This window comes from Bufo gargarizans, chromosome 3 (genome assembly GCF_014858855.1).
Source record: "Bufo gargarizans isolate SCDJY-AF-19 chromosome 3, ASM1485885v1, whole genome shotgun sequence".
Classification (NCBI taxonomy): Eukaryota; Metazoa; Chordata; class Amphibia; order Anura; family Bufonidae; genus Bufo; species Bufo gargarizans.
This window is the reverse complement of record NC_058082.1, coordinates 95877573-95896676: the sequence shown is the minus strand read 5'-3', so window position 1 is coordinate 95896676 and position 19104 is coordinate 95877573. Positions and strand designations below refer to the sequence as shown.

At 43.0% G+C, this 19104-nt stretch overlaps 1 protein-coding gene across 3 annotated transcripts in view; it reads left to right on the top strand.

Annotated features, from left to right (window-relative positions):
- The window catches only part of PFKM (phosphofructokinase, muscle), an 82855-nt gene that overhangs the window by 37291 nt on the left and 26460 nt on the right, over window positions 1-19104 (top strand). For all 3 annotated transcript variants that reach the window (XM_044284528.1, XM_044284529.1, XM_044284530.1), the window contains exons 8-16: window positions 3786-3830; window positions 4471-4579; window positions 4946-5041; window positions 5134-5226; window positions 7853-7978; window positions 10698-10762; window positions 12029-12092; window positions 14023-14169; window positions 18875-18945. In XM_044284528.1, the coding sequence (XP_044140463.1) occupies window positions 3786-3830; window positions 4471-4579; window positions 4946-5041; window positions 5134-5226; window positions 7853-7978; window positions 10698-10762; window positions 12029-12092; window positions 14023-14169; window positions 18875-18945 (816 nt within the window). The remainder of the gene's footprint in view (window positions 1-3785; window positions 3831-4470; window positions 4580-4945; window positions 5042-5133; window positions 5227-7852; window positions 7979-10697; window positions 10763-12028; window positions 12093-14022; window positions 14170-18874; window positions 18946-19104) is intronic.

The following is a 19104-nucleotide window of genomic DNA, read 5'->3' as shown; positions in this document are numbered from 1 at the left end:
AGGAAGACAGACAAGACCTAGCAACAGTCTTTTAAGGGAGCAGTGGAAAGGGACAGTAGACATTAATGAAAGCTGGTATTATAAGGTAATTACAGATCTTTTGACAATCATTGACAGACTAACTCAGGTATACATGCCTAGCTCTAATAAACTAGCAAATAAAATAAAAAATATGACAGTTATCCTTTAAGGAACGGGCGTAGTCCCTTGCTTCCAGATCGGTGCAACCAAATGATTTGGACTTTCATAAGATTATCTTATGCATATTTTGCTGGAGGATATACAGTGTATACTATTTACTTCTCTATTTACTTCTCTACGTTCTGATAAGAGAACTGTGGCACTTGATAATCAGGTTTCAGTCATGCCAGAAATTTTACTTGCATACTGTCCCCGTTCACTCTACAAACATGTTGAACAGAAGCTTGTTCTTCGGAGGCAGGGCTGACCCAGTTCACTCAAGGCTTTCTCCATTTAGTGTGCTTACTCCCATGTTGACCTCACCTACGTCTGCAATACATCCAGGGTAAATGAAAAGCTGCATCTTGCCGGGGGACCTGCAAGGTGAAAGATATCCAACTAAACTAGGTAACCCATAGTTGCAAAATTAGAACTATACCGGAAGTGAGATGTTTACTTTCAAAGAGAATGTATCATGTATATATTTTTTTCTAATCATTATTTTTTTTTTTCTGATGTTTATATATTTTTTTTCTTATTTATTGTACATAATTATGAGCACATCTGGGCTGCAGTTAATAGCATTCAGATATTTGCTTGGACCAAGATTGTTGTAAGCATGCTTTGTGACCTGTGCAGCGGTCATTGTGCAGAGAAGGGGGAGATAAGCTTTGTCCATCACCTATTGTCAATGGTGTTATACTGTGTTATCTGACACATTCACTTTAACATAAACCTCTATCTTTGAATCAGTTGCACTAAAGACTCTTCTAATAAGGGTGCACTCACACAACTGTATGTATTTTGTGGTCCGCAAAAAATACGGATGACGTCTGTGTGATCCCTGTGTTGCATCTGTTTTTTTTTTTTTTGTGGACCCATTGTAACAATGCCTATTCTTCTCTAGTATTGGAATTGTTTCGGCTTATATTTGCTGTTATTCTGGTAATAACATTATAGTATTCAAGGTAAGGTGTAAATGCTTAAAGGGATGTTCCTATCTTAACCCTTTTGCTCCATATGACAGATATATCTGTCTTAGGCTGGGTTCACACGGGCGTGTCCGGATTAGGTCCGGATGCGTCCCGGTGTATTGCAGCAAACCCGTGCGATTAGGTACGCAATTGCAATCAGTTTTGACTGCGATTGCGTTCCGATGTTCAGTTTTTATCGCGTGGGTGCAATGTGTTTTGCACGCGCGTGATAAAAAACCGACTGTGGTACCCAGACCCGAACTTCTTTACAGAAGTTCAGGTTTGAGTTCGGTGTTGTGTAGATGTTATTATTTTCCCTTATAACATGGTTATAAGGGAAAATAATAGCATTCTGAATACACCTGCTCCTCTTGATCGCGTAGTTCCCGGTCTCTTCTTTACTTCTTTAATGATGAACTGCCGGCTAAAGGACCTGTGGTGATGTCAGATCACATGCTCCAATCACATGGTCCATCACCACGGTGATGGACCATGTGATTGGAGCATGTGATCGGACGTCACCACAGGTCCTTTAGCCGGTAGTTCATCATTAAAGAAGAGACTGGGAACTACGCGATCAAGAGGAGAAGGTGAGTTAATTTTTTTTATTTTTTTTTAACCCTCAGTTGATCACCTACTAAGCATTCTGTATTCAGAATGCTATCATTTCCCTTATAACCATGTTATAAGGGAAAATAATACAGTGAATAGACTGTCACCTAGCAACCATGCGTGAAAATTGCACCGCATCCGCACTTGCTTGCGGATGCTTGCGATTTTTTACTCTGGCCCCATTCACTTCTATGGGGCCTGCGTTGCGTGATAAACGCACAATATAGAGCATGCTGCAATTTTCACGCAACGCATAAGTGATGCGTGAAAATCACCGCTCATGTGCACAGCCCCATAGAAATGAATGGGTCCAGATTCAGTGCGGGTGCAATGCGTTCACCTCCCGCATTGCACCCGCGCGGAAATCTCGCCCGGGTGAACTCAGCCTTAGGCCTCATTCACATGTGTTTTGGTCAGTGATTTCAAAACTAGGTGCGGCTTTAAACGCAGAACAGGAGCAGATATCTTTCCCTTATACCTTATGTCTGTGGAGGCTCCAATCCTGGTTTTGGCTCACAGTCACTGACGTGTGTGAATGAGACTTTACACTCACTGGTTATGTATGTAGCGCGCTCACAAGCCCACTCCTTACATGGTGAGTGCTGCTGTATAACACAGCTGACACCTGCCAGCAATGACCAGGATCTGAGATCCTGGTCATTTAAACCTTCAGGTGCCAAAGTCGGCAGCGACTGTCTCATCTCACTGGCTACAGAAAAGTTTTTAAAAAAAAGTTATGGCTCTTAGAAAGAAGGAAGGAGAAAGCAAAAAAATGAATGTGCTGCTTCCTTAAAATAGCAAAAAAAATCATGGAAAATATAAGTGATATCCAAAACAGTGAGGGTCAGAGTTCAGGGTCTCCAGTCATTCCTTAAAATGAAGGGACTGAGGTTTCTTCGCATTGTACCTGCGCTTCCAGACATCTGCTGGAACACTGCTCCATTCCAAGTGAAGCATTACTGTGTCTGGAAATCTGTACAGGAGCCGTTCACAGAAAGGGGATCCTAAGCAGGGGCGTAACTAAAGTCTCATGGGCCTTGGTGCAAGAGTTCAACTTGGGCCCCCCTTCCCTTACCCTGGGTTCACACCTGAGCGTTTTACAGCGCGTTCCTACGCGCTGTAAAACGCTCAACAAGAAGAAACCAATGATTCCCTATGGGCATGGTTCTTACCTGGGCGTTTTACAGCACGTACGATCGCGCTGTAAAACGCCCGACGCCCCAAGAAGTACAGGAGCTTCTTTGGGGCGTCTTGTCGCGCGTTCCCATACATAGACTTTTGGGAACGTCTCTGTATGCGCAATTGCAAACGCCGGTACAATCGCGCATACAGAGTGCTCCATCACAAACGCTCAGGTGTGAACCCAGGGTTAGAGCTTTGTGGCCAGGGGCAGGGAATCACGTAGCCTTTATGCTGCCTGAGGCAAAAATTCAACCCCCCTTTCCCCCCCATGCCAAATACCTGACCTAACCCCCTTTCCCTCTAGCCAGAGGTGTAACTTGCACTTTCCTGCATGCACTTTCTATAATAACGGTGTCTTCTTTTGTGGCACAAGGCACCATCTATAGCTTTTACCTCCTATAGATCCTAAGGGTAGGACCCCATTTTGTATGTCAAAGCAGGAAAGCTCTAACAAAGAAGAAGTCTCACATATGTGACCCATCCTTGTATTACATGGTTGGCCATTCATTTGTATGACCTGCTGTAGCTTTAGAAGTCAGCTGTTATCACCAGTAGCATCTGACGTGCACCCATAGCTATCGGCTGCACAGTGAGCTGACTGCAGTTTAAGCAGGGGTTCATGAGAAGGCCTCTTAATCTGTGAGACACAGAAGTACTTGGGATTTGTAACTCCAGGGATCGAGGTAGAAAATCCAGCTTGCACAAACCAATAATGTCTCGCAGTAGTTGTAGGCCATTGAGCCTTTGTTGGCTTTACATCCAGTATACATTTCTGAAAATATATTATAATAATTCAATTTTTCATGTGTAAAGCTCAAAATGAATTTTGTCTTACAGTCACCAAAGGACCTTCGTCCTAGAAGTGATGGGCCGGCACTGCGGGTAAGTCCTTACATAGGACCTCTCACCAGTTAAATATTTTATCTCTGCTGCTGGCTGTGCGTCCCTCCGCTCCCCGATGTGACCGTGAGAGCACAGCGTGGTCCTGCAAGATAAGGTACTGTATATCTTGTGCGATCACTCTGCACTTGCCGCTCTATCAATGTACACAATCATTGGATAGCATCAGAGCAATGACTATCGCTGATGGTCACCCCTTGGATAACCACTGCCAATTTGGATATTAGGGGCAACAACAAATAAGCCTGTTTAACTGCGGGGTGACACAAAGGAAAAATAACAACAGAGGACTTAGGATCAACCCCAATTGCTGCAGGTACACAGTTTAAACATTTTTAACTGGTGAGAGGTCCTCTTTAAAATATAAATTCTATACCTTCAATTGTGCTATATTTTAATGAATGGAAGATAAATTATTTAATAACAGTCCTATTATATTCTTGTGTCGTAAAATAAACACCCGCACCTCACCTCCATGTTCACTAATAGGACTTATGGTAGGGGGTTATCCACCTAACCACGTTCATCAACCACAGATCCTTTACCTTTGAACTCATTCTATGTCATATAATGCCATGTCAAGAGTAAACCATTTGGAGTTCTCTTCTCTGTCACCTTCTAGGTATTTGGCTTTGGTAACTGCACTTGCTTGTGGAGCAGATTGGGTCTTTATTCCAGAATCCCCACCAGAAGAAAACTGGGAAGAACATCTTTGCAGAAGACTGAGTGAGGTATCCAAAAAGTTTTTTATGGCATGGCTTTGTAATGGGTTTATAAAACCCCTCACTATAAGGCCTCACGCACATGAACATTGTTTGAGGCCCGGATGTGGACCCATTCACTTCAATGGAGCTGCAAAAGGACATATTTTATTCTAGTCCGTATCACGGACAAGGATAGGACTGGTCTATTGAGGGCTAGACCTTGCATTCCGCAAAATGTTGAACACACATGGCTGATATCCGTGTTTTGTGGATCCACGATTTGTGAACTGCAAAACATGGTACGGCCGTCTGCATGAGGCCTAAACCTGTAGTTTCAAAATCATCAAGTGCACTCTCTGCTGGTCAATATGCTAATGACACTTTTACTTTTAGACCAGAGGCCGCGGATCAAGGCTGAATATTATAATTGTTGCTGAAGGGGCCATTGACCTGAATGGTCAACCTATCACATCAGAGGATGTTAAAAAAGTAAGTGATATAGCTGAAATGCAATCCTTTCTACCGTCACAGTGGACTATCCCCCAATATTACAGTTTTAATTTTTCTAATAATTTTAACAGCTAGTTGTGAAGAGTCTTGGCTATGATACAAGAGTCACCGTCCTAGGACATGTCCAGCGTGGTGGAACACCTTCAGCCTTTGATAGAATTCTGGTAAGAACTTTTCTGGAGGGGGGTTATAGGGAATTAGATATTGCCAGGATTACTAGTTACAGACCGGTACATTCTTATCTTTACAATCTGTTAATTATTGTTCAGCTTGTTTTTTCTATTGTTGAAAACATAAAAAATTTCCCCCAAAAAACCTGCAAATTAATTCAATTTGTATGGTCACTGTCTTTATTTCCATGTATTAGGGCTGTGGAGCTGATAAGCCAAACCTCCGACTCCAACTGAGACTCCTTTGTTTTTCCATACTCTGACTCCAGCTTCTACATTAATGGCTCATGTGTGATAATTAGTAATAACGGATTTACTCTAGTAAGATTGTTACATTGGGCTTTTCTTCAGCTTTATTAAGTACTAGCCCTAATACAGTCTTCCTTTTCTGTCTAGCGGTTCTGAGATGACTGCAGGTATGCCCAGTGGTCTGATCTGGTCTTTAGAGGAGAAACTTTACTACTGAGTAGCACAGATTCATTTTAACTAAAGGCCTCGGAGCAACAGCATGAAGTTATTTAGTATTAAGCTGGCCATACACATTAGGGTTATGTTGTGTTTGGCCAACCATCTAACTTGTATGGGGACTCCTGACCTTCCATCAACAGCTGATGTTGGGAATGATAAGGGTCATACATGTTTGATGTCAACTGCCCAATCCTTTTGTTCTCGCAAAGAGAAGCCAATGCCAGAGGTGTCTGGCAGCGGCTTTCTCCCCTCTCCCTATTCACTTTATATGCATACTCAGTATGTGAGGGTTGGGAGAGATAGTTGCATCCAAACTTACAAGTATGGCCAGTCTAGAAGGGAAATGGCCTGTCAAGCCAGTGATAGGATGCTGAAGCAGCAATAGAAAATCAGTTATCACCTCTCATTTGTTCTCAACCCACCCTTAAAATGGAACCCTTTACCAATGAAGGACTATGCTCAGGATAGTGTCCAACACTCTGCACCTAGGCTGATCAGCTCTGATGCTGGAACTACACAGCTCCGTCCGTTGTGCAGTGGGCAGATCTGGTTACTGCTCACTTTGAAGTGATTGGTAGCGGTGTTGCAGTAACCAGCTCTGTCCACTGCACAATCGACTGAGCCGTGTAGTTCTTGTCCAGGAGATACTGTAGATCAGCTGATCGGCTTGGGTGCAGGGTGTCCGTCCCCGCCAATCAGATAGTAATGGCCTGTCTTGAGGATAAGCTTTCACTAGTAGTGGGTTGGACACTGCTTCTTAGTATGATTAAACATTTCTAAACTTTCCTAAGTTCCCATGAAAGTGAATAAAACAATTCTGCTTTCATATTAGTAAGGTATAATGTTTAATATTTTTATTTTGAAACTTGGGAGTTGGAGTCCGTAACATTTTTACCAACGCTGACTCTACCTAAAATTGTCTCCGATTCCACGACTCTGCTCCACAGTCCTGATTAAAGACGAGGCAGGAGCAGTCCATCGTTTACTTGTTTTTTGTGTTTTTTTTATATGGTGAAATTTTAATCAGTTGTTTCGTAGTATTCTTCATCTTGCAAGTACTGAAGTATAAACTTCTTCCTTTGTTGTAGTACATTGTTTTTATAAAATCATATAGAGTTAGGTCTATGGTTAGTCAGGTTTATGCTTATGATGAGAACATTAACTGGGTGCGACTGAACAATATATAACTACAATACAATTTCTGAAATTGACTTCATTCACAATTTTGTAGGCATCCAGGGTGAAATCTCCCAGCATTCCTTGCTGACTCGATAAGTATTCAGGCTTTACACTAGTCATTTGCATCCTGGGAGCTTTACAGTAATTTAAAGGTTTCTGTCTCCACACTTTTCACTATTAAATAGGCTGACATTATAAATCTGCAAATGTCACCTGAATTTAACTCTGCTATTAATTTTTTTTCAGTGTACCCCCTTTTTTGTGCAATGATAACTTTTTGTATATGCTAATTAGCCTCTAGGAGCAGGGGGGGTTGCACCTGCTCCTAGAGGCTCTGTTCGACCACCTCTTTCCACTCCCTTCTACTCTTGATTGACAGAGCCAGGCCAGCGTTGGTCTCCTCCTGCTGGCCCTGTCTGCCGGGGAAATCTCGCGCCTGCGCCGTCCCTTTCAGTATTTGGCCCAGGTGCAGTGAGGGAAGGACTCTCGCCGGACTGCCGGCTTCCTCACTGCGCCTGCGCGCTTACTACTGAACAGGCGCAAGATCTCCCCTGCAGACAGGGCCAGCAGGAGGAGACCAACGCTGGCCTGGCTCTGTCAATCAAGAGTAGAAGGGAGTGGAAAGAGGTGGGCGAACGGAGCCTCTAGGAGCAGGTGCAACCCCCCCTCCCCCGCTCCTATAGGCTAATTAGCATATTATAAAAGTTATCATTGCACAAAAATGAGAGCACACTGAGAAAAAAGAATAGCAGAGTTAAATTCAGGTGACATTTGCACATGTATAATGTCAGCCTGTTTAATAGTGAAAAGTGTGGTGACAGAAACCCTTTAATAGGGATTTCTCTGATGTCAATGGGGAAGCTGACAAGGAGAGTGCCTTCTTTCATAGTTAACATATATTTCTCCAGTGGAGCCCAGTTTGTGAATATAGTGGAGTTAGCCGCACTAATAACAGGTCGTTCTGCTTATCTAGGGAAGTCGCATGGGAGTTGAAGCTGTGATGGCCTTGTTGGAAGGAACACCAGATACACCAGCTTGTGTGGTCAGTTTGTCTGGGAATCAAGCAATCCGCTTGCCTTTAATGGAATGTGTTCAAGTGGTAAGACGCTGCTCACCTTATAAATGCTCTTTAGATAGAAATGTTTATCTGTAGACTTATTCACCAGAAGTAAACCCTCTGTATAGTCTGCTTTATTGCCTTATTACCCTGTATAGTCTGCTTTATTGCCTTATTACCCTCTGTAGTCTGCTCTATTGCCTTATTACCCTCTGTATAGTCTGCTCTATTGCCTTATTACCCTCTTTATAGTCTGCTCTATTGCCTTATTACCCTCTGTATAGTCTGCTCTATTGCCTTATTACCCTCTGTATAGTCTGCTCTATTGCCTTATTACCCTCTGTATAGTCTGCTCTATTGCCTTATTACCCTCTGTATAGTCTGCTCTATTGCCTTATTACCCTCTGTATAGTCTGCTTTATTGCCTTATTACCCTCTGTATAGTCTGCTTTATTGCCTTATTACCCTGTATAGTCTGCTTTATTGCCTTATTACCCTCTGTAGTCTGCTCTATTGCCTTATTACCCTCTGTATAGTCTGCTCTATTGCCTTATTACCCTCTTTATAGTCTGCTCTATTGCCTTATTACCCTCTGTATAGTCTGCTTTATTGCCTTATTACCCTCTGTATAGTCTACTCTATTGCCTTATTACCCTCTGTATAGTCTGCTCTATTGCCTTATTACCCTCTTTATAGTCTGCTCTATTGCCTTATTACCCTCTGTATAGTCTGCTCTATTGCCTTATTACCCTCTGTATAGTCTGCTTTATTGCCTTATTACCCTCTGTATAGTCTGCTTTATTGCCTTATTACCCTCTGTATAGTCTGCTTTATTGCCTTATTGCCCTCTGTATAGTCTACTCTATTGCCTTATTACCCTCTGTATAGTCTGCTCTATTGCCTTATTACCCTCTGTATAGTCTGCTCTATTGCCTTATTACCCTCTGTATAGTCTGCTCTATTGCCTTATTACCCTCTGTATAGTCTGCTCTATTGCCTTATTACCCTCTGTATAGTCTGCTTTATTGCCTTATTACCCTCTGTATAGTCTGCTTTATTGCCTTATTACCCTCTGTATAGTCTGCTTTATTGCCTTATTGCCCTCTGTATAGTCTACTCTATTGCCTTATTGCCCTCTGTATAGTCTACTCTATTGCCTTATTACCCTCTGTATAGTCTGCTCTATTGCCTTATTACCCTCTGTATAGTCTGCTCTATTGCCTTATTACCCTCTGTATAGTCTACTCTATTGCCTTATTACCCTCTGTATAGTCTGCTCTATTGCCTTATTACCCTCTGTATAGTCTACTCTATTGCCTTATTACCCTCTGTATAGTCTGCTCTATTGCCTTATTACCCTCTGTATAGTCTGCTCTATTGCCTTATTACCCTCTGTATAGTCTGCTCTATTGCCTTATTACCCTCTGTATAGTCTGCTCTATTGCCTTATTACCCTCTGTATAGTCTGCTCTATTGCCTTATTACCCTCTGTATAGTCTGCTTATTGCCTTATTACCCTCTGTAGTCTGCTCTATTGCCTTATTACCCTCTGTATAGTCTACTCTATTGCCTTATTACCCTCTGTATAGTCTGCTCTATTGCCTTATTACCCTCTGTATAGTCTGCTCTATTGCCTTATTACCCTCTGTATAGTCTGCTCTATTGCCTTATTACCCTCTGTATAGTCTGCTCTATTGCCTTATTACCCTCTGTATAGTCTGCTCTATTGCCTTATTACCCTCTGTATAGTCTACTCTATTGCCTTATTACCCTCTGTATAGTCTGCTCTATTGCCTTATTACCCTCTATATAGTCTGCTCTATTGCCATATTACCCTCTGTATAGTCTACTCTATTGCCTTATTACCCTCTGTATAGTCTGCTCTATTGCCTTATTACCCTCTATATAGTCTACTCTATTGCCTTATTACCCTCTGTATAGTCTGCTCTATTGCCTTATTACCCTCTATATAGTCTGCTCTATTGCCTTATTACAGACTGTAGGAAAGGTGACAGATGGAAGAGAAAGTAAAGGTGGCCATACACCTTGGCCATCGCTTCACACCTATTCCCTTTGACTTCCCCATACACTTACACACTCAGCTCGGCCGTGCATGCATGTGTTTTCAAGGAGCTGGAAGTAACCCGCTGCCGAGCACTGCTGGTGGTGGCTTATTTCCCTTGAGAACAAAATTGCCAGGCTTGCTAAAATCCAATACTTTGACCCATATTTTCCCTGACATTTGCCATTGGGAACACTTGGGACACCACCATACACATTGGACGGTTGGTCGCTCCTACAAAAATTGTCATGTTCAACCAACATTGGTGGAGGCTTCTGCCTAGCAGTGTTCCCGGTGACATCACCGGCACTAATGGGCGATACAGCGCAGGGTGAGGAAGAGCATCCGAGCATGAAATGCTCCCATGCTTATCTCAGAGGGGCTGTCTGGGTGAAGAAGGGGATATGTCCGGGTTCAGTTCTGGACCCGGACAGCCCCTTTAAAATGTCATTAGCCCTATCTTCTGTTAGAAGCTGTGGCAGTTACAGGGAGAGAGCTGCAGCAGAGAGGACACCCCCCCCCCCCCCCCCCCCCCCCCGAGAATTACACACACCCTGAGCTGCCAGCTTGAAATAAATCTAGCAGAACAATTGGGGTAATGAATGGGGAGATCTCTGGACTCATTTAGCTTTTTTTTTTTTTTTTTTTTTTGCAAAAAAAACTTGATGGTTGTAATATCCTGTTGTTTTATGTTTTCAGACCAAGGAAGTGACGCAGGCTATGAATGAAAAGAGATTTAATGAAGCCCTTAAATTAAGAGGAAGGTGAGCATTGAGGAATCATTTACTGCTATCACATACTGCAATTTCAGTATTGTTCTTTTCTAATAGCCACATGGCAGACGCTGCCTGTGTACAGCTATTTTATACTGTAGGGGGAGGCTAGGTTAACTCATTATAGCACCATATCAATGGGACTCTCAAATGGGAATATCGTACATAATAAAAGTAGACAACCAGTAAATCACAATCTACTATTAGAGATCACAGTAGCCGGCCATACACTATAGATTTCAGTTTTCTAAACGACTTGTCTTTCATGGTCTTCCAGTGAAGCTTGTCATTCTAGGTGACAACCCGTAAATTAAAAAGACACAAAAACTCAACAACATGTGAGCTCAGATGATTCACAGATCAGTCTTGTAGTCCGTGTTTACCTTAGTCCTTTACTGTCATTAGAAAACGGTTATGAACAGCAAAAGGTGGTCAAGATCAAACATTACGGGTGACAAAAATCACTAGTATAAGGCTAGGTTTAGTTCATTTATATGGTTGCTTGATGCACATCGAGGTGACTCGGAGCAGCACACCATATGTGCGGTGTCTGCGCTCCTGAACATAGGAGCTCAATGGCTTAAGTAGGTTTAGCGTAGGACCCGCCTGACCTGAGACCACCTTGGCGCTTGGTAGGCGGGCACAGATCTGTTTTGATCAAAATATATTGGCTAAGTGTCTCAGATTTTATCCGTCCCCATTGACTTACCTTGTGTGTCATGAAGGATCCGTTTTGCTCCGCATCCCATGACAGATAGAAAACCGCAGCATGCTGCAGTTTGATCTCCAATATGGGGACGCAACCAAGCGGATCGGAATGCATTTTGGAGCATTCTGTTATGTTCAGTTATGTTTTGTCCCCATTGACAATGAATAGGGACAAAACTGAAGCGTTGTTCTCCGGTATTGAGAACCTATGACTGATCTCATTACCGGAAAAGTTAAAAGAAAGTTTGAAAGTTGCCTAAAGCACATAATAAACCTGGCACAAGGCAAGTTTGCTAGTTTTGTGGAGGAAATTGAGCAACAGTTCTGTTAGCTACCCTACTTGTTGGTGGTTTCCATGTAGTAACAGAATGTTTGTTACACTAAACCTAAAACAAGTAAACACATTTAAAAAGGTCATAACAAATATGCTGGGATGTGGCATTTACTGGTTATATAGGCAGTGTTATCATAGCATTAGGAAGACTCGTTTTATGTACAGTATATACAACCATAAACTTCCACCTCAGTACATACTAACTTGTTTTTCAGGAGCTTTGAAAACACCTGGAATGTGTACAGGACACTGGCTCACATACGACCACCCGACACCAAGGTCTGCAATGTTCTCGGTGTGTTATTGTAACATTGGTGACTTGCACAGCATTCAGATCTTTAAGGTCGTTCTGGTTAGAGACGACAGGATCGATTCTAATAAACCAGCAGGACTTCACCTGTGGGGGGGCTGTTCCCGTAGATTTACAGGGACAGATACATGGCACGGCCCTGACAATTTTCTGCCTACTTCGCTGCTCTGATTAGCAAACCGGTATTTTTATTGTATTTTTATCTGGGACATTGATGGGATATCATTATGATATGCCATCAATGTCTGAGAGGTGCAGGTCCCACCTCTAGGACTTGCTTCCCTGTCCAGAACAGGAGGGTCCCCCAAAATGAACTGAGAGCAGCATGGCCGGCCACCCCCCCACCCCCCCCCCGTTCACGGTTTTGGGAGTTACAGAAACAGCTAAGCGCTAATTCGGCTATTTCCAGCAGTCCCAAAGCGGTGAATGGAGAGGTGACAGCGCTTGCGTGGCTTGCTCTCCATTCACCACTATGGGACTTCTGAAAATAGCCAAGCCAGCGCAGTCAATCGGAGGGTTAGTTCTGCAAAATTGTGAATCCCACACATGGAACCTGCACCTATCTGACATATGACCCTTTCGCTACCAGCGGCGTACATGTACGGCGCTGGAGTGATAGGCAAACATGGCACAACCCTTTCGCTACCAGCGGCGTACATGTACTGCGCTGGAGTGATAGGCAAACATGGTACCCGCTCGCACATGCAGCAGGCATCATGGCCGGCAGAGACCCACAGCTGATTACGGCGACCGGCAATAATTAAAGGCTTTAGATGCCGTGATCACGTGAGATCATGGCATCTAAAGGTCACAAACCCAGAAGCTCACGCTTCCGTGGATCATACCGGCATCCTCCGTGGCCAGTGAAGATGCCAGTAATTGGTTTAAATGCTCTCAGCCTCGCTTAAGAGGCTGACCGTATTGAAGTTGCAATTCTTATTTTGGCCACCAGGTGACAGGCCAACATAGGAAATGAGCAATTCTCAGTAAATCCATTTTAAAATCCATGATTGTTCAAAATAAAAAATGCATTTTGTACACTCATATATGAGCTTTAGAATCTTTACAAAGAAATAAAATAAAAAAATATAAAAGTTTAACTCACCCCCTTTCTGTATAATAAAAAATATAGATATAAACATCATGGATATCACGCGACCGAAAACACCCGTACTATCACAATATGAAAATATTTTTCCAATACGGCAAATGGCCCAACGGAAAAAAGGGTCAAAATGGCCAATTTGGCATTTTTTCATTGTTTCTCTTAGCCCAAAAATGTGATCAAAAAGTCACACACTACAAAATGGTATCAATAAAAACTACAGATTGTCCCGCAAAAAATTAGCCCCCCGCACAGCTCGGTGGATATAACTATAAAAAAAGTTATAGGGGTCAGAATATGGTGATGTAAAAAAAACTTTTTTTCTGTTTCAATTTATTTTAGACATAAAAAAAGAATAAATATGTGGTATTGTAATCGTACTAACCCAGAGAATGAAGGGCATCGGTCAGTTTTGCCGGAAACGGAACGCCATGGAAACAAAACCCGTAAAATGGTGGAGGAATTGCGTTTTTTTTCCAATTCCAATTTTTCTTTTTACTGCTTCTCACCACATTGTATGCCATAATTAATGGTGGCATTAGAAAGTACAACTTTTATCACAAAAAATAAGCCCTCATACAGCTAGGTGAACGGAAATATAAAAATGTTAGGGCTCAAGGGTGATACGGAAGAAAAATTAAAACGGAAAAATGAAAAAACCTTTGGTATCCTAAGGGTTAATGACCTATCCTAGCCATATTCCAGATGGGGTTATCCCTTTAATTCTCATATAAATGCTGTAATTTAAAGCATCTACTTAGAAAAGCTGTCCATTTTTTTCTCATCACTTGCAGAGCGGATACAACCTGGCTGTGTTGAATGTCGGAGCCCCTGCCGCTGGCATGAATGCTGCCGTGAGAGCCACTGTCAGAATTGGCATTATCCAAGGGCACAGGATGTTTGCTGTCCATGATGGATTTGAGGGCCTTGCTAAAGGACAGGTACATTTTATAATACATTATATAACCTAGAGCCTTTGACAAGTGTCTCATACCAGAAGCATTGACGGGTGGTGGCGTTGGAGGCTGAATCATGTTCCTCACGCTTGTCTTTTTGAGACGGTCTCCTGTAAACGTAAATTTTTTTACATCTGTGGGCAATTAAAGGGAACCTCTCGCCATGAATATTCAGTGCAATCTGCACGCAATGTGATAGAGCAGGAGGAGCTGAGCTGAATCATATATAGTCTTATGGGAAAAGACTCGTTACAGCTTGTATGTAGGTGGTCCTACTTACCGATTGACTGTGATATATGCTTACTCATGCAGGGTTAGCTGTCAGTCACCGAGAAGGACCATCCATATGAGTCCTCAGCAAAGAAGGAGCAACGTTTTAATGAATACAATACAGGTTATACTGAATCTTTCCCCATAAAACTATATAACGATCTGCTCCGCTCCTCCTGCTCTATACCATAATGATTGCAGATTGCACTGCATTTTGCGGACAAGAATAGGAATTGCTCTATATTTTTGCGGGCCCGCGGAACGGAACTACAGATGCGGACAGCACAGGGTGTGCTGTCCAAATCTTTTGCAGCCCCACTTCTTGGGCGCATCCAGCGCCAGTTCTAGATGTAAGACAGCTTCCTAGCTGTCTTACATTTAGACTATTTTCTACGCCTAATACCGTTTTCTATGCCCGCGCCACACTGACAATTTTAGAACTGGCATATTTCAGATGAGTAAATGACCCCCTATGTGAAAAGATGTTACTTCACTGACTAACAGGACTGCTAGTTTTCCTTTAGTAGGACATTCCCCACTGTTGACCACTAGATGGCAGCGCTAATAGCCCACTGAGATTTGAGGGTGACCTTCTATTTCTATTCTCTTACAGTGGAACACTTTGTCCAGGTGTACACAGTGACACTTGTAGTGCTTGGGGTCTGTTCCCATCCGCGTATAGCATTCTGTCAGGTACACAGCACTATTTTTTGCAAAATGACAGAATCCTTGAACATCGGCTGACCACATTATAAGTCAGTGGTCCATCGGGCACAGTTTTATGGCTTCCATTACAAATGGTGGCTATGGCCCAGATGTGTATACAGCCCTAGTTTTACTTAAAGAATTGTTGTGGCAGCTGCTACATGTGGACAATGAAGATTAGCCCACATCCTCACAACTGGAGTGCGGTATGAAGCGGCGCCCATGACATTCTGTGGGGCCATACTGTACATACTGTTTTATACGGAGCACACAGAACATTTTTTAACATGGTCTCTGTGATGAAAAAAATAGTTGCAAGCTAAATCACGTGTGTGTCACGCCTACAGACTTGAATTATGTGCTGCTGTACAGGGTCTGTGCCTGAGCCGTGTCTTTAGCCTCTTCTCAGATAAAGACTGCGGAGGTCATTTATTATCTGATTTATGCCAGTTTTCGGCATAATTAGGTCGCAGATTTTGTCGCAAAAGTGTTTGGAGGAGGAGTGGCGTGGGTGGGGAAGAGGGCAGGCGGCCGGCCTGTCTCATTCTTCATTATCCACTTGAGTTTATGACATGGAAAATGGCCTTAAAGGGAACCTGTCACCGGGATTCTGTGTATAGAGCTGAGGACATGGGTTTCTAGATGGCCGCTAGCACATCCGCAATATCCAGTCCCCATAGCTCTGTGTGTATTTTTATTGTGTAAAAAAAAAACGATTTGATCCATATGCAAATTAACCTGAGATGAGTCCTGTACGTGAGATGAGTCAGGAGCAGGACTTATCTCAGGTTAATTGGATATGTATCAAATCGGGTTTTTGACACATTAAAAAAACACAGAGCTATGGGGACTAGATATTGCAGATGTGCTAGCGGCCATCTAGCAGCCCGTGTCCTCAGCTCTATACACAAAATCCCGGTGACAGGTTCCCTTTAAACTACGCCAGCCAGGGAGCTGGCATAGTTTTAAAGCATGTCGCACGGCTGGCGGCAGCAAGAGCCAGTTATGTAGAGGCCTGCGCCTCTACATAACTTTTGGCGCATCCACCAGTAGCGCAGAGGGATTAAGACCGGCGTATAATTTCAGGTCATAGCCAGGCTATGAGCTGTGCGCTGCGATTGGCCAGCAGTGCAGCAAGGGACACGCCTCCTACAAGAAATCAGTCAGAGGGAGCGCAGACACCGGAGCCTATACCGGGCGAACGGAGCGGCGCCCAGACTTACTAGTAAGTGCAGGGGGACCCCTGGGCGCCGCTCTGCCCACAGGTATAGTTAGTTTTTCGTTTGTAGAGTAGTGAAAGGTCCTCTTTAACAAATGTCCCCCTGTGTGTATATTAAAATAAATACATCCATATAGTACATAGTTTAAGATGATACCAGTAGCTCAGGTGTAATTATTGGGCTCCTTGGTCATAACTGCAGTGCTGAGAGATCCGAAAAAGTACATTTCCTAAATAACATAGAATCACAAACATCATTTCAATGAAGTTCTTAGTCTCTGGACCTTCTTTTAACGTTGCCAGGGGTGAGGATTTCAGTGTTTTTTTCTTAGATCAGAACCACGTCTTAAAGGGTTTGTCTCATCTCTCGGTTACTGAGGCGAGATGAAACTAAGCCCAGGTGGTCGGGAGACAGCAGAGCTCCCATTGCAGTGCATAGTGTCAGAAGAGTGAAAAGAGGGTGTAAGTGAAGGAAACACAGGGCTTGCCTGGACGTTATCTGGATCCTCAATGCACTCCCGCACTCGCTGCATCAAGTGTCCGTCAGCACTTAGTCGTCTAGGCGTTTATATCATCATAGAATAATATTCCAAATGCTCGTTGTTAGTTTTATAATATATGAAGTAGATCTTTACTACTGTGCCCAGTATAAGCACAGGGTACAGCATGGTGGTTAGTACTGTTACAAACTGTATCACTGCAAGTAAGAGTATATATACACAAAGGTCTTACATAACACTACTACAACCCCCGCAGTCTGCCAACCGCTCACACCCATCATTATCATACTGGTCATTCAACAAACAGAAGTCCCTAGAATCTTCCTTTTAGTTTACTGGAATGATTTTAACTGGAAGATTCTAGACTGGTCAGCCAGGAAAACTCTGGAACTTTCCTTTACTGGTATCTGACTCCATTTTGTCTGCATTAAACCTCACATCTCTTACTCCTACACATAGTACCTACGTAAACAGCATAGCACAGAAACCATGCTATATCCCAAACTCAGAAACAGAATAGCTTGCTGTATAGGTCCAATGCACTGGCCCGCTCCACTGTTACATGGCCTCCTGGTGATCGGAGCTTAGTCCCATCTCGCCTGGGACAGGGTGATAGATTCCCTTCAACAGCAATAACACATGATCTTACACTATACTGTAATCAGTTTGGCAAAGTACAATAAGTGTGGCCCATATAATCATTATGGGATCTTTGTCTAATAGTAATTGGACTATTCAATTCCCCCCACACTGAAAACCGCTCCTGGTCCCTACACCGCTGCTGCTTCTCCCCGTGCATGGATGAAAAGATCCAGTGTCGGGAAAGGGGAACAGCCAATCGCAGACGGGGACGAGCCTCCCTAGCATCCCGGCTGACGCTAGGGAGGCTTGTCCCTGCCTGCCATTGGCTGCTCTCCCCCGACACCAGATGTTTTCATCCTCGCACGGGGAGAAGCTGGAGCGGCGCAGGGAGCCAGGTAAGTTCATTGTGAGGGGCCTGGGCATATGGGGGGAATTAAATAGTCTTGGATAACCCCTTTAAATTAAAAATTTATTTTGTCACTTGATTACCTTTAATAGAAAGTACAGATAAGTACAGTGTTAATGGGAAAAATGATTAGCATTCTAGTTATACATATACATACATACTGTATAGATATGTAAATTAACATGTTTCTTCTCTGTGAAGACGTCATCACAGTGAGGGCAAAGACAACACCCACTGAGCAGGGATGAAGTTTCCTCCTCCCTATACCAGTATGTGGCCCGATGCCACATCATCCAGGGCCCGGGACCGGTCCGCAGCTCAGTCATTGGGAGTCGGGACCACTGCTATACAGGTGAAACTCCAAAAATTAGAATATTGTGCAAAAGTCCATTCATTTCACTAATGCAAATTAAAAGGAATTGCATTAATGCAGCTTAAAATTAGAATATTATGAAAAGGTTCAATATTCTAGGCTTAAAGTGTCACACTCTAGTCAGCTAATTAATCCAAATCCCCTGAGCAAAGGGGACCTGAGAATGGGGTTTCATAAGCTGTAAGCCATAATCATCCAAATTATAACAAATAAAGGCTTGGAATATCTCGCTTTGCATGTAATGAGTCTATCTCATATGTTAGTGTCACCTTTTAAGTTGCATTACTGAAATAAATTAACTTTGCACGATATTCTAATTTTTCGAGTTTCATCTGTAGAAGGTGTCAGACAGACAGACTGTCTAGACCTGCACCAGATTTATCACAAGGGCTCAGGCTGGAAGATTCTGGTGTAGGGAGAGATGCTTTCGACTAGCTTTATACCAAGAATTGGTTGGCTTACTTTCAGAGTTATGGAGCACTTTTGGCGCAAAACCTTTCTTGTAAAGCTATGCCCTTCCTGCCAATCCACACCCATGTTTTGAGCAATTTTAGAAAATTGGAGAAACCCTAGTTGTGCCAATGTTATGTTACTATCACATTTGGGGTTGAATTTTTTCATTTTTATATAACTAGATTGAAGAAATTGGATGGGGAGGTGTTGGCGGATGGACAGGACAAGGTGGTTCACGTCTTGGAACTAAAAGGTAACATTTTTATTCAACTTTTCCAACTTCTTACTTTTAACCTCTTACTACATACTGCTGTACATAAATGTACATGGGATTGGCTCACATGCCGAGTTCACCCCATACATGGCAGATGTCAGCTGTATACAATAGTAGACACTCGCCGGTAGTGACAGG